Below are 23982 nucleotides of genomic sequence, written 5' to 3'. Positions count from 1 at the left end.
AATCTATGTGTAATCACCAACCTTTTATGAAGGATCTATCTCTGTAAATTACGAAGTTCTGTCAAAGTGACAACTAATTCCACCCAAAATAGCCGTGAGTACAAGATTCGGAACTCTCCATAAAACCAGTGAGAATAGATAATCGCCGATAAAGCATGCCGAAATCAGACCTCTTCTTGTACCAGGTAACCAGTATCTGACCGTGAGACTTGAATTCATTAACAAACTACATGTCAAAAGCATAGTCAAGCAAATATTTGGGGCACTTTATTTGTGTACCTTCTGCTTTGATACAGACACATTAGGTACACTGGCTTGAGTCACCCGTATATACATGTATCTCTTAAATACCAGTTATTAAATTTCCTCCAACACCCTTAAGGGATCAACATTTGCACTTCTTGGCATTTCCTTATTTTATTTCAGTTATCAGATAATCAACAACTTGAATTAATACACTGCATACGTATTGAAATTCATAAAAGTTGGCTATGTTATGCGCATATTAAACTTTAAGCCCAAATCTTGATACCTACATGAACAGTTTGCACAGAACTGAACATGAACTGCATTAAACCAGATCTAATATTCACACAGGTTATTTATCTAAATCAATCAAAAATATTAGTTTGAAACCATTTGTTAGTTTCTTAACTGAACTTTCCTTGTCAACACAAAATCCCACTGTCCTTTTAAAAACGAAACCAATGGTTATGGAAAGGTTAGTTTGTTATGGGTTTGGGTTTGTTTTATGACCAATGTATCTACCTAACAAGGCAATAAAGCTCCTGTGTATTCCAAGAATAGAGCCCCTTACCTATACTTGTCTTACCAGGCATCAAGTATATGGTACAGCATGTGACCTGTCTGTGACTACACCCAAACACTTAGGTATGTCTTGTCTTAGGCCTCGATTTTCTAAGTCAATGTTAATGTATGGCACATATGACTATCTTAGTGCTAGGAGAGCTTCGAAAATCTAGGCCTGGATACCTACTGATACAGATGAAATATTGGGTACCATTGCATACAACAATATTCATTCATTGGGGACCAACCTATCCACATCTGACAATGGAGGCCTATGTCCACAGACGAAGCTGCTACTTTACCAACCTATACATCATTCTATCATAATTACTTGGAACTTCTTACAACCCAAACTATTCCTGATCTGATGACGAAAGACAGGATTTGCAAAGCACATTTTAACTTCAGGATGCTATATCAAAGCACTGTGATCATAAACATCAAACTGATACGACTAACAACCTGTTACAAACATTGATAAAATCCTGAATGTACCCAACAAGCTGAGTGGGGCCTGTCAGGGAGTAAAATGATTGCAATGGATGCAGGAGTTGTGCCCCCTTCACAGCACAACTCGTGGAGTTGTAGGAACAACTGAGAGAATAGATCAATTTTCTTCAGCTTTACAAGGTTGGCCGAGAGGGAGGGTTACATAACATCAGGTGTTCTGACACCACAAACAGCAACAGGACTGCTTCAATATCAGGGGAAACTGTGGACATCAGAATAAGGTTTTTCCCACATTTGTCTGACTTTTGAGCTAAAAATGATGTGTGCAGAGGCAAATCACATGCAGACATGCGGACATATTTATTTGATGCAGCATTTAGTGTCCCCTACATGCACACCCACGCGATCAGTGGGACACATTGCCTCAGTCGCCAACAAAACACTTCAAGTTTCACACAAGTAACAAACATCACCAGAGATTCAGAAGTTAATACAGTAAAAACTGTCTAAACCGGCACTCACTGGGACCTCGACACATAATCCAGTTTAGACTATGAGCTGGATTGTAGAGTTGATGATACATGCACAAGCCATGGATGGGACTGAGATTATATGCCAATGTTGACAACTTGCCGGAATGGACAGATGCCAGTTTCGACGGCTTTCACTGTAAATAAATACAGACAGACTGCTTCAACATGCTTAACAAAATGAGGTATGCCTGTATGATCATAATGGCGGGTAACACTTCTTCAAAACTCTACAACCTTTCTCCATGTATTGCAACCATATATACAAATATCACCTTCAACTGATAAGGTATGAACATTTGGCACCATATACATCATTTGTCTCTGGAACATTCATGAAAATAAGTTATCCAACACCCAACAATCTCATGTTTCTGGTATAGCAAGAGACAGCAACTTCTAATTTTGACTGTTCTTAACTATTCAAAGAAACACAAAACCTTCTGCACATGGATAGCACGGACCTTTTCTTGGAACAACAGCTACAGTCTTTTGAAAATATCAGGTGTCTTGTAGTAACTTGTTTACAGGAGCATATATAATCATGTCTAAGTGAGTCAATACACTCAATCAAAGTAACCTCCCAGTAACCAAAGTCAGTGTTCTAGTAACAGTGAGCTAGTCTACTGGATGTACCTACAAATCATTAACTTCAAATACATCATACAACTACCCTTGTCTACTGACCATCCGGCATCTGTAAACGCAAGTTCAGTTGGAGATGAACATCTAGTTCTATGTTATATATTGTTTACTCATTATCAAGAAACGTGCTGAAGCAAAAAACGTAACAAACAAGTTTGGTAAATATTTAACACCTATATCCAAAGCAATAAACACTTGGCTGGAGACTCATGGATGTTGAAATATTAAATCAACACCACAATTTCCACCATCCTAAGGACAGGCATCATCAAGATTGTTTTAACCATTTCCTGATCACGCTGAGAGCTGTGCTGAATGTGTGCAGCCCAGGGTGACTTGATCGTGCCTGAAGTAACACAGTGCCAGCCTCAGCTTTAAAACCAGCTTCTGACAGCTGATTGGCAATCACCAATGGATCCAACCAATCAGGACGATCATCTGAGTCCTGTTTCTCCAGGAGGTATTCAATGAGAGCAGTGTAGTGTTTTGTCTTGACAACGGATGTGACTAGCCGATGCTGCAGGATGATGTTGAGCAAATCCTCATCCCTAACAGCCTGCAAACAGAAGGGGGAAGAATTGATGGTAAGATTCCTGAAGGAACACCTCTATGACCTAGTGTGTACAGTTTCTGACTGTGTGATGCCAATACAAGTCAAAACATGATACTTGCTGAACCCGGCTTTCTGTTCTGCAGCTAGAAGATATACAAGAACTGGCTGACGGAGTCAGAATACAATGAGCAAGGAACACAGGTTAACAATGTAACAAGGAATTGTCATGAAAGAGCAGTAAAAACAACGGCAATAGTCCTCAAACACAAACCCTAATGTGTAATTCCTTTGGTGTCAGAAGAGGACAGACTTACCTCTGATTGACCAGCAAGGGTTTCCATAGCAGTAGGGAAGAGAATGATGTGACCGGAGCGGAGAACGAACTTGACTGCCTCCGTCTCCTGTTTTTGTTCCACCATCATGTCAAACACTGCACGGGTACACTACATGGGAAAACATACGATTCACAATTTGGCACAACATTTGTTTCTTTCCTTTTTCTTATCTGTGACAGCCTGCATGACATGTCCATGTGTACAGAACTAGGTTCTGCATATGTATATGAATATACTAAAGGAAATTTTCTCTACAATTCATAAGGTGTATATGATACTCATGACAATGTTCCATAACTGCCAAATGCTGTTTACAGTTCCTAGTGGAATGGTAGAAAGAGAAGAAATAGTTTTAATGACAGAAGTTACCTGTTATGCAGTTTTAAAAAAAGTGCATCCTTGCCATGAACACATGATCTAACTGAACCACTAGATGGTCTGCTCATGATGGTCTAACTGAACCACTAGTCGGTCTGCTCATGATGGTCTAACTGAACCACTAGTCGGTCTGCTCATGATGGTCTAACTGAACCACTAGTCGGTCTGCTCACCTTTAGATTAATGGGGTTTCCTTCACACACATCTGTCATGATGGTCTAAATGAACCACTAGTCAGTCTGCTCATGATGGTCTAACTGAACCACTAGTCAGTCTGCTCATGATGGTCTAACTGAACCACTAGATGGTCTGCTCATGATGGTCTAACTGAACCACTAGATGGTCTGCTCATGATGGTCTAACTGAACCACTAGATGGTCTGCTCATGATGGTCTAACTGAACCACTAGATGGTCTGCTCATGATGGTCTAACTGAACCACTAGATGGTCTGCTCATGATGGTCTAACCGAACCACTAGTCAGTCTGCTCATGATGGTCTAACTGAACCACTAATCAGTCTGCTCATGATGGTCTAACTGAACCACTAGTCAGTCTGCTCATGATGGTCTAACTGAACCACTAGATGGTCTGCTAATGATGGTCTAACCGAACCACTAATCAGTCTGCTCATGATGGACTAACTGAACCACTAGATGGTCTGCTCACCTCTAGATTAATGGGGTTTCCTTCACACACGTCTGCAATAATGGTGTTGACGAGGTTTGCTCCCTCTGAGCCCAGGGATCTGACCATGGCAGTAAACACCTGCACCCACATGTTGTCTCGAGGAGTGACACTGGTGATGACAGAGACACTGTTGATTTGTTTGTCCAGACAGAGATTCCACCTTCACAATATGTTCTGAATTTAACATTACTATTTTGTACTAAATACCAGATCAAGTCTTTAGAAATGAATGGTGATGGTCTGCATCACAACAGCAGTAGCCAATGACACTCAATTTTGAAACTTTACCACAAAAGTGTTCACTCTCAAAGTCTCCAAGTAGGGTTATCCTCCCTTACCTATTTCCACCTTGTGGCAATGGCGGCCATAGCTTGAGCAGACGACACAGAGACATAAACTGCTCTTTGTCTGAGCTTGTTTCCAGAAGACGACAGAACAGATTCTGTCTGCTGTCATCAGTCTGGATATCTGCCTCAGACAACTGCAACCCAGAAATACCATTATCAACATCAACATCACCCTTCTGCCCAATCTGCAATCAGCCCCGCTACCTCTCTATCTTCCGTTCCATTTGACCTATCAAACTCCACTCCAATATTGATATCATCATTTCTTTCAACAGCATGAAATCCATCAGTTTACTTTGCCTTATGATTTAGCATGCAATTACAGGAATCATTTATTCACTGAAACCTACCTCCTTTTCAATCCTTTGCCAACCCTCATCTTCCCAGTTCTCACCAACCCTCCTCTGCTCCCCTCATATCTCCTGCTCCATTTCTGGTCCCCACTTCTGCCCCTCATTGCCCCATCCTAGAGCATGCTCCCAGCCCTCCTCTTACCATACTTCCACTAAAATCTTTCACATCCTAAACGTCTATTCCTACCTCTTGTCCCTTCCATGCAGAAGACACCAGAGCTTCTGTCCTGTAGAAAGTTAACAGAGCTGTGTCTTGCTCGGACAGATTGAAACTCTGAAATATACAACAATGTTAACATAAGATACTCAAACAACTTACAGTCTCAGACACATGTTTGAAAAATCTTCTTCACGGCAGAGGGAGTGTACCATGCTAAAAACAGTAATATTTCTACCAGTTCACTCCACAGTCCAAAACAATAGAGTCAAAACCAGTGAAACATAAACAGTGGTAGAGGAAGACCATCAGATCCAAAGGCATGCTGATGGAAAAATCTAACCAATTTTCTGCTGTATCACATTCTATCCAAGCTTATCTACACACAGGAAACAAACCACAAACCTTTTCCAGGATGTGCAGGACATCAAGGCGGGGTTTGACAGCCACACTACTGTCTGAGCAAAATGGACGGAGAAGAGACATGACATCCTCAGACACAACCAGGTCACCCCTGAAACAACACAGCCAGTAATAAATTGGCCAGTCACAGAACCTTGGCTTGACCTGGCCTCCTACACAACTGATACAGGTGTCAATAAATCCCTACCCCAGCCAGACCAAATATTCACTCTGCCTCCTCACCAACACTTTCAACACTAGCTTTAAGGTATCCCCATATCGCACCACCCACCTAGAACAAAGAACCCACAGTGCCTCTCCGTCGTCCTGTATATTCACAATAGCTTATCCCACTCCCAACACTGACATGAAGGTATCTACTCTAAACACAGAACAATGCAAATAGTCTGCTTCTTTGTGCACAACCAGCTTCTCTAACAGCCTCAACAGTGGCATTAAGGAATCCCCTCTAAAACACAGTATCTACCCTGCTTCTTTGTGCACATCCAGGTTCTCTAACATCCTCAATACTGGCATTAAGGAATCTTGTCCAGAGAATAGCACTTACCCTGCCTCTTCGTGCTCCTTAACATTCACAACCAGCTTCTCCAAGACAGTCAACACCTCGCGGTCTCCTAATATCTCACAAGAACTATCAGGGCATCTGGAAAACAATGACAACAAGCTATTACTATTAAAATGCCAATTCTATGAGGACAATGCTCCGTGGGATGGAGGCCACTGCAGCTTTAGTGAAGGTAAAACATAAAAAATTTCTAATTTTTCACATGCAATTAGTACATGCTGTAGTGCAACTTTACCTCAGCTTCTGTGCCACAAGTCTGACAGACTCCTGTACTGCTGTCCGAACTGTCCAAGCTCCTCGTGGCGCCACCTGTATCACATCATCTACAAGGTCTGGTATCTCCCCATCAATAACTATGGTAACCAGAAGCTGCTGTATCTGAAGACACAGAGAAAGGGATTTGTTAATTTATTTTCAAGGATTTTATAATCACAGTTATAAATTCAGTTTCTGGATGATTGTGAGATTTGTTTTTTGTGCAAATGCTTTCATTCATAGTTATAGCAGCCTCACCATCTTTTCGTTGCCACAACTCTTGTCGTACATCTCCGCATACTTCAGATACTGTGGCTCCTCAGCCTGGCTGAATGACCGGATGGTGTCACTGTTGACATTTTCAAGATGAGTGACCCTCTGCTGCAGTTGATTGGCAGCCTCATCCCAACTCATCTTCCCAGAATCCTCTTGCTTCTTTTTCTTCCCACCCCCACCTCCTTGTTGGCGACAGAACCGCAGTGCACGCTTCACTATCTCCTGACGACAGCTGATTTCCAACTGTGGACATGAAGGAATATTTATACCCTTCACACAAAAATAGGGCACAAAAAGAACATGACCTAGCAAGGCAAAGAACTGAATAGTGATTATTTTCATTTATATTGTCTTGTAAAATAAGAAGAGCACAAAAGGTCCACAAATATAGACATATATTTGTACACACCAGTCTGCGACTGTCACTGCTAAAAGCAATACCATCGATGAAGTTGACGACATCCTGAGGAAGAAGTTTCTGTAGGAATTCTCCACAGCTCTCATACCTGTGGATCCACCCTGACTGGAAATATAGGATTAGCCATTACAGCACACAATAGTACTGCTTGTGATCAACTTAGTCTCACTCTTTCCCTATTCCTATTCTCATCAGACGAAAGGCACAAGAATCCTGTAACTCTCCAAAGAAGTCTTACGTCAGCAACTATGTATAACTCTGTACACGATGCTCTGCTGCCAGGCTGCCTTACACTGTACTCACTGCCTCAACTGGAATCGAGCTAACTCTGACAGATCTTACTTGAAAACTCTCACCTCCTCTGGTCAGTCTATACGTTTTCAGAGCTGCCAAAAAATGACTATGGATGGATGGACGATAGACTATGCACAGTGCCAAAAGCTCATACAACTTTTCAGTTCCGGGGAACTAACAATACAATGTTTTTTGTCCAAGCAGAACATCATTTTGACACAATAGTGACTAAAGTGACTATGGAAAGTGTCTAACAAGAACAACATACTGGTGTATCAGGTTGTTTCCTGGTCTGGTCCGACTTCCAGAAGTTAGTGATAGCCCAGGCAGAATACACTACACTTGAGTGTAGAAACCCACCGCTCTGCAACCAACAAGGTAACAAGGTCATTGGCAAGGAGCAAACATGATCTCTCTCTTTCTTAAATATATTTTCAGTGCTATCAAACATCATTACTTTCATATCTTTTAAATGTTTTACGGCCACAAAATCTCACCCCATCAGGTATCTTCGTTGCCAGTTTGGCGAGTGTATTGATGTTTCCACCATCAAGGACTGGTTGTAGTACTCCCAGAGGTGCAGTCTTGCCATCCATCAGCTTGTGGTAGTCTAGGCCTGCACAAAACACTGACATCTGTACACCATACTTCTTCCCATCAGTACACACACCTGTATACCACACCTCTCACCCTCACTACACAGACCTATATACCACACTTCTCCCCATCAGTACACACACCTGTACATCACACTTTTCCCCATCAGTACACACACTTGTACACCACACTTCTCCCCATCAGTACACACACCTGTACACCACACTTTTCCCCATCAGTACATACACCTGTATACCACACTTCTTCCCATCAGTACACACACCTGTACACCACACCTCTCACCCTCACTACACACACCTGTATACCCCACTTCTCCCCATCAGTACACACACCTGTACATCACACTTTTCCCCATCAGTACACACACCTGTACACCACACTTCTCCCCATCAGTACACACACCTGTACACCACACTTTTCCCCATTAGTACATACACCTGTATACCACACATCTTCCCATCACTACACACACTTGTACACCACACTTTTCCCCATCAGTACATACACCTGTATACCACACTTCTTCCCATCAGTACACACACCTGTACACCACACCTCTCACCCTCACTACACACACCTGTATACCCCACTTCTCCCCATCAGTACACACACCTGTACACCACACTTTTCCCCATCAGTACACACACCTGTACACCACACTTTTCCCCATCAGTACATACACCTGTATACAACACATCTTCCCATCACTACACACACCTGTACATCACACTTTTCCCCATCACTACACACACTTGTACACCACACTTTTCCCCATCAGTACATACACCTGTATACCACACATCTTCTCATCACTACACACACTTGTACACCACACTTTTCCCCATCAGTACATACACCTGTATACCACACTTCTTCCCATCAGTACACACACCTGTACACCACACCTCTCACCCTCACTACACACACCTGTATACCCCACTTCTCCCCATCAGTACACACACCTGTACACCACACTTTTCCCCATCAGTACACACACCTGTACACCACACTTTTCCCCATCAGTACATACACCTGTATACAACACATCTTCCCATCACTACACACACCTGTACATCACACTTTTCCCCATCACTACACACACTTGTACACCACACTTTTCCCCATAAGTACATACACTTGTATACCACACTTCTCACCCTCACTACACACACCTGTATACCACACTTCTCCCCATCAGTACACACACCTGTTCACCACACTTTTCCCCATCAGTACACACACCTGTATACCACACTTCTCTCCATCAGTACACACACCTGTACACCACACTTCTCCCCATCACTACACACACTTGTATACAACACTTCTCTCCATCAGTACACACACCTGTACACCACACTTTTCCCCATCAGTACACACACCTGTACACCACACTTTTCCCCATCAGTACAAACACTTGTATACCACACTTCTCCCCATCAGTACACACACCTGTACACCACACTTCTCCCCATCACTACACACACCTGTACACCACACCTTTCCCCATCAGTACATACACTTGTATACCACACGTCTCCCCATCAGTGCACACACCTGTATACCACACATCTCTCCATCAGTACACACACCTGTATACCACACTTCTCCCCATCAGTACACACACCTGTACACCACAATTCTCCCCATCGGTACAAACCTGGTGCAACAGGCTTGAGTTTCTTCAGCAGCTTGACATGAGCGTCGGGTGTCTGCCCCTGTATCTGGCCATTGTCATGGCCATCTAGAAGCTGGAAGAAGTACATAAGACGATCGTGGTCTGTTCCCTCAATGGTGGGGAAAACATACTTGTACATCCGCTCACAGAACTTGAGTGGCTGTGCAGTAAGCTCTGGAAGAATCTTCAGTCTTGTCACCCGTTCCTCCACCTTCTCCGTGGTGAGGCTGCAGAGAAGTATCAATGGTAACTATTTGTCCCCTCAAAAACAATTCAGAGAGTAACAATAATATCAAAAACAAACAAATATCACTAAGGCATGCACATGCATGCACACACCAGAGGTGTGCACCAAGGATAAAGGCCTAAAATATTTGACATACTGGAACCATTCCAGATAGACCATGAGATGGAGCAGCACCTGAAACTGGAAATACACACCGGAACTTGTACCGACTGATGACTCTTTCACCAGCACATATTATTCTATGTCATCCATACTAATCCCATTTGGAGTGATATCATTGAAATACTTAATCTGCAATGTTCAAGCTTTATACAGGCATCAAGTAAATAACTGAGTCAAGGCTAGATGATCAAGAGGTTGAGCAAAGATATGCTGGGATACATGACACCCAATCCACCAGTCAGTCTGATCAGTTAAGATGCCTGTTTCAAGCATAGGTTGCTAAGGACCTATTCTATGTTAAATTCCATGTGATATGTTGCTTAGCATGTCAACAACATAATATCTTTAAGGTAAACCTATGTTCCACAAAGATTCCTTCTCATCATCACGATTACTATGGAAACCTCTATACTCAGTCACTTGCGACAGACCTAGCCATCTAAACATGTTGATCTCAAGGAATTCATGTCTTCATCATACTTGGATTTCTTATTTCTTCTAAAATATAGTAACATGTGTTTTTTCATTATCACCTGATTTTCAAACCTTTCATATATTAATGGTAAACTAGGGTTAGTAATATGTGTCTAATATGCAGCAGCTTATTACGGTTGTACTGACCCGCTGTCCGTGAAGATGAACTCCAAATGTGACATGTACACCTCCCACACAGACAGGTCATACCGCTCAGCCAGCGACACAGCAATCTTGTAGACATCGTCATCCACACTCCTGCATGGAGTACATCAGAAGTAAGTACCCAAGGCTCAACTATCTCATACAGAGCCACAGAGAGGAGTGAATATCTCAACATCTGAGGCTACACATTTCACTCTTATCCCATATTTTGTGCTAATGTTTACATTGCTTTGGGCATAAATGCACAAAATGGGCATGAAACTTCCTGAATATCTGGTTTCAAAATTGAAAATATACAAACTAATTCAATCAGTAATATATTTCACATAAATAATTGAGTGTCAAGACTGTGAGACTTAGTTAAATAAATTTACTATTCATGAAATTGGAAATTCTCCGTTTGTAAAATACCCCAGATGGGTTGAAATGGAATGAATAGGTTAACATAAATGAATGGATTGTTAGTAGATCGCTTGAGACTCATGGAAATAACAAAGAAAACTTACATGGCAAGTCCAAGGATTGTCTCTTGTTTGTATTCTAAGTCGTCAGCAAATCTGACAATGTCCACACCTGAAAACATTTCAAACATAATTTCCAAACAACACATCATCTCATCAATGGAACTTTTTTCCAGTAAAGAACAACACAACAATAACTCCTCATTCATGAACAGCTATGCTTAAGTCAGTCATTTTCTTAATATTTTTTGGGTAGTCTTCTCTTTATGTAAGTCCCTTATTAAGTGTTCTTTTCATTAAAGATCTCTATTTAGTCCCATACAGAGCAGTTACAGGTATATCATATAAAGATCAGATTAGGCCATTTGTATGGCCAGAGGCCTGGGTGTGACCTCTCACCTCTGCCCAGCTTCTTCAAGGTGATGGCCTGGTTATAATCCTCTAGCATCTCTCGGTACTTCTCCAGCTTTGGGATCAGTTCCACTACCTCTTCTGGCCAATCACTGTTGGGTCTGCTGGTAACATGATTGATGACCTTACGGATGACCTTGGTGGGGTCTTGTCGATACAAGGCAAATGGCAAGGGCTTAGTACTGGGCTTCAGGCTGGTGTAGATTTGGAGGGCATAGTAATATAGCGCTAGCTGGATTGACACATCTGTGCTGGGGAATTCTTCAAAACACTTCTCTGCATCAGAGGCCTAGGGTGGAAGCAAAGAATTGGGGCCATGAATATATCTTATTTGTTTGTGTTTGTGTGTGTTTGTTTTTGCTACTGCTCTCTGCAATGTTCCAGCCACAGGATGGCAATCTGTAAATAATAGATTCAGGACAAGAAAATCCAGTGATTTAGAACATGTATGCAACTGGTAACCAATGAAAAAAATGGCATAATACCTGACCACCAAGTCATGTAAGGTAAACACAGGTTGCTCAAGACCAGTTCTGGACCAGGTTAGCTATTCTCAAAATGTTTGTAGCCGTATGAACTTCGAAAGCCCATTCTTAACACATAGTCTACGATCAAAGTTAAGAATTGTGTGGGCTACAAACATTTCAAGAATAAGGATCCAGATCTTCACAAGGTGCTTGAATATAATCACAAGGCAACAACAAATGTGAAGGTCACCTGCTTTATCATCAGGAGAAAGGTGATGCAGCAGTCAAGTACAAGGTAAACACTGGCTGCCTTAAGACTTTCATGAGAAACAGCCATTTTGGTTCCCTACTAATCAACATACCTTTGTCAGTGCTAGAAGATAGGCCAGGCCCAGTGAGCTGTCCCTGGCCAGGGTAGACTTGGCCAGCTCCAGTAGCACTGAAACAAAACAGATCACAAGGAACTTGGATTGAACAATAATTTCAAGCTCAGACTAACAACTTCATAAAACTTAATAAGGTTTTGTATACACTGAAGGAAAGTGCAAAGTAATATGGATCAAGTCATCACCTCAGCATAAGGTGCTGACAAACCAAGTGTTAACAAGGAGGAAAACCCGGGATTTGAGCCAATATTCAGGGGATCCAAGCTACAAAAGGGAGGCTACCCTACGTGTAGGGACACAGTAATTGACTTGTTTGATACTTGACACTGATTGTAAGTTAATTTATGTTTCACGGTGGTTCCAATGTTCCTATGGCATCTACTATTTAAGAAATGCACTACCATGATCAATGGAACATTACTCTTAAACTGCGGTTTCTTAGACCAGGTGATGACACTGCTATAATCCAACCCTCTGGATTCAAGGATTAAACAGCTGCACCTCCCAACATCAGTTGACTTTCTATAATCTCCAGCAAGACACCATGCTACTGTCAATACTTACCTTCTGTTGCTGGCTGTGACTTCTCCCCTTCTGTCAGCATCTCCTCCAGCTTCGCTGCCCGCAGCACCTTCTCACTCATTTCCACTTCAGGGGATGTGATTGTCTCCCCTGTCTGATAGTCGATGGCGCTCTGCAAAACAACATATGTGAGTATGGTTTTATGCCGCTTATAGCAATGTTTAAGCAATATCACAGTGCTGGCCACCAGAAATGGGCTTCACACATTGTGTCGATGTGGGGAATCCCACCCATATCTTAGATATTTCCCAATCATTTAAAAATTTCATACCACAAATTTATACAAACCTGTAGAGGTTATGAATTCTTTTAAGAATGTCCTCCTTGGGGTACATATATAGCATTTAAATGTCCATTTTAAAATGCCTACGACAGTTGTAACAATATTGAATAAATATTTTACAAAACAAAAATCGAAGCGAGATCGGGATCCCGACAGGACAGGGTTGATAACATTGGCTAGAATTGACGGGATGATGCGGAGCCGGGTATCCGCCACCTTCGTCGGAGCGAACGCCTCGCCCAGAAGCCAAAACTCCGTGGGTCGGGCGTTGCCATGGCAACGACCACCTGAGGCAGGACAGTAGCTATACACTCCCGTACCTGCCTCAGGGAGGCGCCAAGCGAAAAAGAAACTTCACTCGGCCCCTCCCGACCCACCCCCTCCTCCATGATCTCCTCGAAAACATCGGACAGCGAGAGAGGCTCGACGCCATAGACCCGACCGAGACCGCACACATAATTTTACAGAAAAATTAAAACGCACGGGCAATATTTAATCTGTAAAAACTAAAAGCTATTATACATATCTGTACGAATAGCTCAATGCGCCTAAGTAGAGAAGCCATAAAGGATACTATACCACACTAAAACATACCAGTGCAAGCAAAGGAATACTCCTTTATCACCCCATAGCAATAGAATCCACGCTTAAGAATTAACAAGGCTGGAAACATTAACAATGTGGAACGTGCCGACCGCCATCTTGCCAGCCACATGGCTGAAAGACAGGGACACCACGTAAAGTTACAACATTTCATGAATGAAAAGGTCTAACCGATGAATTCCTAATAGCGCCCGTGCATAAAAAAGGAACCATACACACAGAGTTAGAAGTCTTCTCACTCACAACTAGCCGTAAGCTTGACAGTACTTGAGAGTTGTCTGTAGACGTCTGTCTTGTATGACAACAGTATGAAAAGTGAGGTGCAAGGTTCACGGCGGGAGTTACCTGCTCTTGGCTGTTAAGGGGCCCAGGTAGGGGCCCTGTAGGGCTGGTCTCACAAAACAAAAACGAGTTTTTGTTTTGTAAAATATTTATTCAATATTGTTACAACTGTCGTAGGCATTTTAAAATGGACATTTTAATGCTATATATGTACCCCAAGGAGGACTTCTTCTGAAAAAGAATTATACAAACCTGTTAAGGTTATGAATTCTTTAAAGAAAGTACTCCTTGGGGTACATATAAGCATTTTTATGTCCATTAAAAGTCCTACGACAGTTGCAACTATATTTTTCAATGAAATATTTGCAAAACAAAAAGCTTGTTTTTGTCTTGTGAGACCTTCAGAGCCCGTCAGGTCCCCTTACAGACAAGGGTAGGTAACTACTCTGTTCACTGTGGAGAACTGTCTGGCCAAACTCAGCATGTTCAAGTGAGTGTTTATCCACCTGATAATTTCGAATGAACATAGTGTATGTACACCATACAAATAGCAAACACAATCTATCTCGATAATATTTGTGTATTAGTCGATGACCAGCCATAACGCTGCCGCAGCAGCAGAAGAGCAGTATATCCTAACTGAGAGACACCAGAGATTGGACATCTGCTACTGCAAAATGGGGGACAAATCCGTTAAAGTTGCAGATGCAAAACTGGATTGTGCAGATTTAGATGGGGTAGAGGAAGAAGGGTTTTCCCAAAAGAGGAATGTAAACCACATGGTTCTCTGTCTTGCCTGCCCCATGGTTGCAGATGAAAATCTGACTGGCAAAGTTACAACTATTTATGAATGACAAAGCCAACCTATAAATTCCAAAAAGGTAGAAGTTCAAAACTTTGGAATGGAACACATGCATGTCTTTCTCAATGAACAACAGCATAAAAAGTGAGGTGCAAGGTTGATGGCTAAAGACACCTGCTCTTGGCTGTTGGGTGCCCTGTGGGTTCTGTAGGGGGGTGTCTCACAAGACAAAAAGAAGTTTTTTGTTTGAGAATATTTTATTGAAAAATATTGTTACAACTGTCACTGAAACTTTTATCAACAATAAAATGCTTTTATGTACCCCTAGGAGGACTTCTTCTGAACAGGAACTGGCATTAACACATATGAACTGTCCACATGAAACAACTTGGGGATCGTTCACAATACTGAACCTAAAGGGACCTTACATTATAAGACATGACATAAATATAGTACACAAAGAATGAACAGCATCACTGCCAGAGAAGTACAATAGCTGATGGGATTTTTATATCTGACCTCGATTCATCAGGAGATGACACTAGTGAATGAGGTTCTGAATGTACTATGATACAACTTTACTGACATAGCGAAGAGTTTACACATTCTCATACAAAACAGAACTCACCACATTGGAGTAGCAGTCTTCAATAATGCTCTCATAGAAGGGGTGACATCCCTGTCTGGTGAAGCTGACATTGCCATCATCGTAGTCCATCGACATCTGCCTCTGTGTAGGCTGCTTCAAAGTGTGAATTGCTCCCTTCCACCAGCTGCCATCCGTCACAGTCGATAGCATCGCCTTTGTTGTCTTTGACGTGGAGGAGAGGATGTGCTGAGTCTGCTTGATGGCAGCCTTGGCAGAGAACGGGCTGCCGGTCACAGTGACTGGCACCTCTGTCTCCTCAGATATGTCTGTGCTCACTCTCTCAATCAGAAGCTGAAAGAGTTGAGCCTACCATTTGTCTGACTCACTACATTAAGGTGAATGGAATAATCATACCCTTCATATCACAAAATAATAAATACTCACTGAGCATGAACATTTTGAATACATATTGACATTTTCAGTGCTATCAGGGCTGTCAGTTGGCATCTATTCTCAGACTTCTCCACCTTCAGAAGATAACATCCACATTACATACCTGAGTTTCTAGCAGACACTTTGCCTGAAGAATTGGTTCGATCATATCCGCAGTACAAAACGTCATAGCAAATGACAGCAGGTTTACTCTGAAATGGCATATTCAAAGTATGAGATATCTTGCACCACAACTCTACCATGGCAAAGAAACAAACTACTCCAACAGCCAGCAGTATCTGGGCAACAACACAGTGGCCTGTAAGTATATGAGTGTCTCAACTAGTGACTGACATCAGCAACAAACCATGACAGCAAGACTAGATCAGTTGCCGTCATCCATGTCACACAGCCTAACAGCCAATTCCACTTAAGTTGGGAACTCAGACACTTGCTTGGCCAAATTATTATTTCAAACTGATTCTCTTACATAACAGGTGAAAAATCACCATGCCAGAAATGCTTCTCCATAAATACAACAAAGCCATTAAGAAAGAGGTCCAATGTAACGCATGTTATATTTGGGGTTACACTTAATCAGTAAGCACTATAGTTAGAACTGTAATCTGAGCTAAGTACACATCTATCGATATATCAGTACACAGATGCCCTCACACCCCTCACAGCCCACAGCCTTAAGTACACGATATGCTGAATGCCTACTTGGCCTTGATGTTGCTGAAATCTTCCTGCTCTGCCAGGTCCACACACAGTGTCCATGCTTCTGGGCTCCCTACAGACATCAGCTGGTTACAACAGTCCTCAGCAAATTCATAGTCTCGAGCCTGCAACATGAACTTGCAATTTCATGTCTGTACCACATAACTCATAGTCTAGGCTTTTCAAATAACATAACACTCAAGTCTGTGACACGAATCTCAAACTTACCAGCTTTAGCAATCAGTGAGTTTGGTTTTACATCGCTTTTCACAGCATTCCAGCAATATCACAGCAGAGAACAACAGAAATGGGCTTCACACTTTGTACCCATGAGGTTACCTGAACACAGGTGAACACTTTAAACAGATGTCCTTCCCAGGAAGAAGCATATGGGTTTACAAGCAACAGCTTACCTTGACAGCAGCTTCTCCAATCAGCTTCCAGACTTTCCCATCCCTCTGAGCTCGAGTGTCTCCTGGGATTCGTAGCAAGTGGCCCAGTCTCAGCAACTGAAATATCACTTATATTCAGACGAACTTCTCACCTTTTTCTTCCATCCAAACAGAAGACAAAGTCATCAATATCCCCCGCAATGTCAAAATATCATTCATTAATATGTCTGCAAGTTATGATTATGTCAAATGTTTTGGTGTGTATATAGAAAAGTGGAAGGGGAGCAATGAAAGGTTTCAATAGTTCTGCTCCTGAAAAGAGCACAACCACCAATTTCAGTCTAAATCAAACTTGTTGCCATGGGAACGCCAAAATATTTCAATCAGAATTCAAAAATTACCAAAAGGCACCAGTACACTACTAGACCAAGTGATGTGCAAAGTTTGCCAGAGAAATAGTGAACAGGTTTAGAGTTCTGCTCCAGAAAAGAGCACTACTACCAATTCCATTGTAAGTCAAAGTTGTTGCCATGGAAAAAACATAAAAGTTTTATTTATTTAGAATTTCAAAACTACCAAAAGGCATCAGTACACAAGCAGGGCTATCTATGTGCCAAGTTTGGTCAAGAAATAGTGAATGGTTTTAGAGTTCTGCTCCGGAAATTAAAATGTGCATGGACAGACAATCGGGTGGTGCGCTTTTTATTACTCCCTGCACAATGAATTGCGGGGGATAATAAGACAAGCCTGCCACAGTGTTAAGGATGACCAATAGCTGCACCTGCCTGCACAATGCCATTGTGGTATAAACAACACAATTACCCAGTGGGCACGGCACAAGTCATAGCAGCTACTTTGTAAGGTTTAATATTTATACCGTTTGAAACATTTATTCCCATTACCCTGATCCTGTTCTGGTCAGCAATATCTGGCAAAATTATACAGTATCTCCACAGAAACCCCGAGAAGTAATGAATATTTCTCGTGTAGTTGACTATTTTGAAGACACAAACCAGCAAGACACTCACCTTCTGTGACTGCTTGTATGCTGCTGGCCTCTTGCTGACCGCCTCATGGACCAGTCCAAGTCGATCTGTGCTCAGCCTCACTACAATACAACACTAATGTCATCACTGTTGTTGTTGCTTTTGCTACTATTATCATTATTCACAACTGAAACATATACAATATATCTGTTTATAATCAGCATGTCAATCAGGAGCAGTAACACAGACAATTCTGTCACCTACCCAACTTGCAGTAGGGACACACAGACAACATTGCCAACTACCCACTTGCAGTAGGGACACACAGACAACATTGCCAACTACCCACTTGCAGTAGGGACACACAGACAACATTGCCAACTACCCACTTGCAGTAGGGACACACAGACAACATTGCCAACTACCCACTTGCAGTAGGGACACACAGACACACAACACTGCCAACTACCCAACTTGAAGTAGGGACACACTGACAAACAACACTGCCAACTACCCAACTTGAAGTAGGGACACACTGACAAACAACACTGCCAACTACCCAACTTGAAGTAGGGACACACTGACAAACAACACTGCCAACTACCCAACTTGAAGTAAGGACAGACTGACAAACAACACTGCCAAATACCCAACTTGAAGTAGGGACATACAGACAGTAGAGAAACAGACAGACAGACAGACAGACAGACAGACAGACAGACAGACAGACAATATAGTCACTCACCTTACTGTGCGGACACTAACACAATATGACCCTCAACCCTTAGGGACACAGACAAACAACTTGACCACCTACCTATCCTGTAGTAGAGAAACACACACAGACAACACTGCTTCCTACCCAGCATGCAGTAAGGACATCCAGACAACATGACCAGCTACGCTGCAATAGGAACATACAGCCAGACAGAAACATAGGCAGACTGACAGACAAATATATCACATACCCTGTAGTGGGAGAACCGACACACCGAAGTCATCAAGTAGAGCAAGAGAGGCAATCAAATCCAGCTCCTGCTGCACAGCAGCTGGAGTGTCCAGGATCAGATTTAGACATGACCTGAAGTAAGAAGGAACCTGGCATAAGTATTTTAATTACTTTGACAACATATCTGGTCTACATGTAATCTTTTGAGTAGTTCAATGTACTAGTTTTAAGTTTCAAGTTCAAAATATCCCATCTCAAAGCATTCATTTTCAAAAGCCAGTTGGCACAAAGTGATGAAACAGTTAAGTTCTTGTTAAGATATGTTGGTAGGAATGATTGTACAACTGTCTTCATGTGTGAGAGCTCACCTGGCTAGGTCCATGCAGGTGTCCATGAGGTGAGCTGATGAGTTAAAGTATTCCTGGGCTGAGGACAGCACCAGTTCCACAGCCCTGGGATATGCCACCTTCTTCTGTAGCTGTTGTCGAGTGGGCTTCGTGTCCTCCAAACTACGCTCTATCATCTCCCCAGCCAGCTTGATAGTGTCCATGCTACTGGAGCAGAGCAGACTCTCCACATACACCTGTACATGAGTGGGAAAAGGTCCATATATACATACCACAGGAAGTGCCTCTTCACCTTTAGTGAGTGAGTCAGTTTAGTTTTACGCCGCACTCAGCAATATTCCAGCTATATGGCAGCGGTCTGTAAATATTTGAGTCTGAACCAGACAATCCAATGATCAACAACATGAGCATTGATCTGCACAATTGGGAACCGATGACATGTGTCAACCAATCATGGGTTCCTGAAGGCCTATTCTACCCCGGACCTTCATCGGTCTGACCTTTAGTAATCAACACCGTTCAATGGTCTGACACCAGCCACTTATCATGAATGAGTAAGAAAACACTTTCAGGGACAGATTCTACCCAGGCTGGAAGTTCATCTGACAACAAAAAAACATTATTGTTGGTCTTATTTCTTATACTGCTGCATGTCTTTCAACACCGGCAAAATATCATGCTGGAAAGAAGCTTATCTGAAAGTTCAGCTGACATCAATACCTGTATAATTTTTACCTGAATGCTCCAAACACATGGAGCCTTACTTACCTCATGACATACATCAGCTGTGATACAGCGGTAGACCTTGTTCTGCAGCATCAGGACGTCATCGTGAAGGTCTCGCCACTGCATCTCTGTCAGGCCAGGAGTCCTGCACCACAACAGCAGTTGCTACTACACATGCTTACACAGCTGAATACCTCCCATACTGGGAGGAATGTTAGATGTTTTCTCTATTCAAGAGCCAGGAATTTATGTCTAAGTATTTATGATCTCAGGTGGAACATACTATCACATGCAGTGACTCACCTCCTGCCAGCCAGACGAGTGAGTTTCACCATTAGACTGCGAGCCTCTTCAGGAGCTTCCTGGCAAAAGGGAGAAGAAAACAGGACAATCAGTAAGAAATTATTGAGAGCACTTTGCTTGCTCAAAGACCGAAACTATATGCTATTGAGCAAAAAACTGTAGAGGTTATGAATTCTTTGAAGAAAGCCCTCCTTTGGGTACATATAAGCATTCTTATATCCATAAAAAATTCCTATGACAGTTGTAACTTTATTTTATAATAAATTATTTATGAAACAAAAAACTTGTTTTGTCTTGTGAGACCACCCTTGGAACACAATAAGTTCTGGATCTGATGATATACAGCATGTAAGTCACCGACACATCTGCCAGATGTGACTGCCCCCAAAATGGCTGTTTTCCAGTTTAAAAGTTGGAAAAACTTGTGGGGAGTTACATGACGTGAGAGTGCATCTACATGGATGTTGTTCACCCCTGGGAGATAAATCCATATGCTGAACTGATCACACCACAGTAGAAACTGCCACGCTTCCTGAAAGGGTGACAGAGACACGGTGTCGCCCTGCTTCAGGATGTTGTATATCACAGTCTGATTGTCCATCTCTAGACGAACCACATGGTTCTGAACCTGCTGCATGAAATGTTCGAATACCAACTGGACTTCTCTCAATTTCAGCGCCTTGAGCATGCACTAGTGGGTGGATATGTGCGCTATATAAATATCCTATCTGTCTATCAATTCCAGCACATTGATGTGCAGAGTCACCTCGTTCATGGACAAAAGACCTGAAACTGTGAAGTCACCCTGTCCGTCTGAATTGTGAGCGATGGCCCCGGGGTCGCCAATGACAAGCCCTTGGATACGTTCCATGTGTCGGTCCACCACCGCAAGTGAGGAAATAACCATTCCGGAACTACTAGAGTTTTCTCGTAGATCTCCAAGTGTCACCACTGATGTGCTAATGCCTGCTGAATGGGTCTAATCTGTAGACTCACACGACAAACTAGGTCCGTCATCGCTGCAATGTTCCCTACTAACTGAAGCCAAGCTGATATCCTCTGTGTGTGACCTACCCCTGCATCACTCACCCTCTGTGTGACCTACACCTGCATCACTCACCCTCTGTGCGACCTACCCCTGCATCACTCACCCTCTGTGTCACCTACCCCTGCATCACTCACCCTCTCTGACCACCAAGCCCTGCTACATCCTTTGTGTGTGACCTACCTCAGTATCTCGGATGTAGTAAATAGGCTTCTGTATTGTGTGCTTGTTGAAAATCTTCATAGCCCTAAAAAGGAAAGGCCTGCATCAAAATGTGTAAGTAATAACAGTTGTCACACAACTGAAACAGCCTCATGTTCCAATGATTAGAGTGACATACCACAAGATAACAAATATGAAAAGTGATTGTTCATATAACATGTGCTTCTTTCATACGCAACATGTGCTTCTTTCATATGCAACATGTGCTTCTTTCATATGCAACATGTGCTTCTTTCATATGCAACATGTGCTTCTTTCATATGCAACATGTGCTTCTTTCATATGCAACATGTTCCCCTTTTGTATATAATACATACAACATCTATTATGTTTATATACAAATGGTGTTCCATATACACACAACAAGTGCTCCCCTATATACAACATATGCTCGCAATAGGATATAAGGACTACCTACTGAAGGTGGTTCTCAAGTCTGTCGACTTGTTTGTGCAGCTTGATCATGTCTGCAGAATCTCTCCTGAAAGACAGATACATGGACGTACAGAGCAGGATATCAGTCTTCCACAGTTGCTGTAATGTCATAAATAGATGCTAAGACAGAGAGATACATGGACGTATAGAGCAGGATATCAGTCTTCCACAGTTGTTGTAATGTCATAAATAGATGCTAAGACAGAGCGATACATGGATGAACAGACAGACGGACAAAAACAAAGAAACAAAGACCGACTCTCTCCATACAGCAATGTCTATACTTACTGTGAATCCTTCTGGGGAAGACACTGGGTGATGTCAAAGGCCAGACTCAGTTGGTCATCTCTACAACATTAATTGTAGGAAACAAATCAGAAAAACAACATTTGAATTGATTCTTCAACATAATATTCACAGTAGTCCACAGGAGGACAACAGCTTGAGAGTCAAGCTCCTTGTCACCTGTACCTAGTCCAGACTATACGAAATAGTTTACATGAAACTATAATCAATATTTCCATGCACAAAATTAGCTAAATGTATCAAGTTATTTTGTGTAATACTAAGCTAAGTTTATTCAAAGATGATAATAACTTGTTCACCTCTCACAAACATAGACTGCTTCAAGGGCCAGAGACATGAGATCTTTGGACTTCTGAATAACAGGCTGACTCACCTGAAACAGAATCAAATAAATAGTGCCTGAGTTCCAGTAATTAAAGGTGCACAGGGACTATTTATACAAGATATGGGCCCTTGATCCAACAAGACTGTTATTCCTGACACCCTACACATGCTAGCAGACTTCACCTGATTGGAAAACATCTGCAGTGCACTTCAGGTTGTTATCCATAATATTTGTTGGTTTATTTGTTGTTAATGTCTCACACATGAGTATTCCAGATATATGACAGAGGTCTGTAAATATGTTATTTTCTGAATACGATTGATATTTCATACTTATCCTGACTCATGCTTATTATGCTTTTCTTGCGTGTCAACCAAGTCAGTGAGCCTGACCACATCATCCCATTAGTCGCCTCTTACCAAATCATGGGTTGCTGAAGACTTGTTTTAACTTGGATGTTGACAGGTTTGTCCATAGTTAGCTGATGCACAGTGATATGCATTTGTTTGATCAAAGTTGTCATTATCAGTATGGGATGTAGGAATATATGCTACCCATTTCAACAGACAGTTGAACACTGGTGGATAAAGCAGGCAGTGTTTCTTATAACACTTGATGCCCAACTAAATACTATACACTTGCAGGTTTTTATCCAAACAGCTAACAAACTCAAAACCCTAAATTGATGAGATTTTTGCACATAGTGATGAATGATGGTAACTTTTTTTGCGTTTTGGAAGGCCCAAATAAAAGCTCATCAACAGAGGGAATCAACAAAACGTAAAAATGACCACAAGGGTATGATGTACACACTCCTCGTGAATTCGAACATGTGGCAAGAACTGTCACCACTATTGGTAAGCATGAGACTGCACAAAAGTTGGGCCTATCACTTCTTGTTCAACAATGCCATGTTTAACTCAAATTGAAAAACACCACACGTTTGGAAGCTGGAGTGTCTGTCGAAACTGTTGCCCATTTATCAGACAGCATCGATACATATCTTCCACCGCCAAGTCCTGCAGATAATGGCTGGCAAATACTGTAGAGGATCGCCAGAAGCTTCCAGCCGTAATGTCAGGAGGTGTACAGTTCCTGTGCAAGGCC

At 42.2% G+C, this 23982-nt stretch overlaps 1 protein-coding gene across 1 annotated transcript in view; it reads right to left on the bottom strand.

Moving 5' to 3' along the window:
- Positions 1 to 252: 252 nt before the first annotated feature.
- The window catches only part of LOC137278619 (NBAS subunit of NRZ tethering complex-like), a 58410-nt gene continuing 34680 nt past the window's right edge, over positions 253 to 23982 (bottom strand). Inside the window, exons 28-58 of the mRNA XM_067811094.1 lie at positions 22850 to 22923; positions 22533 to 22592; positions 22228 to 22290; positions 21771 to 21834; positions 20543 to 20601; positions 20282 to 20384; positions 19535 to 19749; positions 19186 to 19298; positions 18260 to 18339; positions 17253 to 17348; positions 16843 to 16964; positions 16244 to 16331; positions 15727 to 16038; positions 13111 to 13240; positions 12523 to 12599; positions 11682 to 11982; positions 11328 to 11394; positions 10804 to 10914; positions 9756 to 10000; positions 7975 to 8093; positions 7746 to 7841; positions 7175 to 7288; positions 6748 to 7008; positions 6470 to 6612; positions 6217 to 6312; positions 5652 to 5760; positions 5277 to 5363; positions 4728 to 4870; positions 4369 to 4498; positions 3303 to 3431; positions 253 to 2991 (exon numbers count right to left, since the gene is read on the bottom strand). Coding sequence (XP_067667195.1) covers positions 2704 to 2991; positions 3303 to 3431; positions 4369 to 4498; positions 4728 to 4870; positions 5277 to 5363; positions 5652 to 5760; positions 6217 to 6312; positions 6470 to 6612; positions 6748 to 7008; positions 7175 to 7288; positions 7746 to 7841; positions 7975 to 8093; positions 9756 to 10000; positions 10804 to 10914; positions 11328 to 11394; positions 11682 to 11982; positions 12523 to 12599; positions 13111 to 13240; positions 15727 to 16038; positions 16244 to 16331; positions 16843 to 16964; positions 17253 to 17348; positions 18260 to 18339; positions 19186 to 19298; positions 19535 to 19749; positions 20282 to 20384; positions 20543 to 20601; positions 21771 to 21834; positions 22228 to 22290; positions 22533 to 22592; positions 22850 to 22923 — 4095 coding nt within the window. The 3' untranslated portion in view covers positions 253 to 2703. The remainder of the gene's footprint in view (positions 2992 to 3302; positions 3432 to 4368; positions 4499 to 4727; positions 4871 to 5276; positions 5364 to 5651; positions 5761 to 6216; positions 6313 to 6469; positions 6613 to 6747; positions 7009 to 7174; positions 7289 to 7745; positions 7842 to 7974; positions 8094 to 9755; positions 10001 to 10803; positions 10915 to 11327; positions 11395 to 11681; positions 11983 to 12522; positions 12600 to 13110; positions 13241 to 15726; positions 16039 to 16243; positions 16332 to 16842; positions 16965 to 17252; positions 17349 to 18259; positions 18340 to 19185; positions 19299 to 19534; positions 19750 to 20281; positions 20385 to 20542; positions 20602 to 21770; positions 21835 to 22227; positions 22291 to 22532; positions 22593 to 22849; positions 22924 to 23982) is intronic.

This window comes from Haliotis asinina, chromosome 3 (genome assembly GCF_037392515.1).
Source record: "Haliotis asinina isolate JCU_RB_2024 chromosome 3, JCU_Hal_asi_v2, whole genome shotgun sequence".
In the NCBI taxonomy this organism is placed as follows: domain Eukaryota; kingdom Metazoa; phylum Mollusca; class Gastropoda; order Lepetellida; family Haliotidae; genus Haliotis; species Haliotis asinina.
This window is presented reverse-complemented; position numbering and strand designations above follow the sequence as displayed.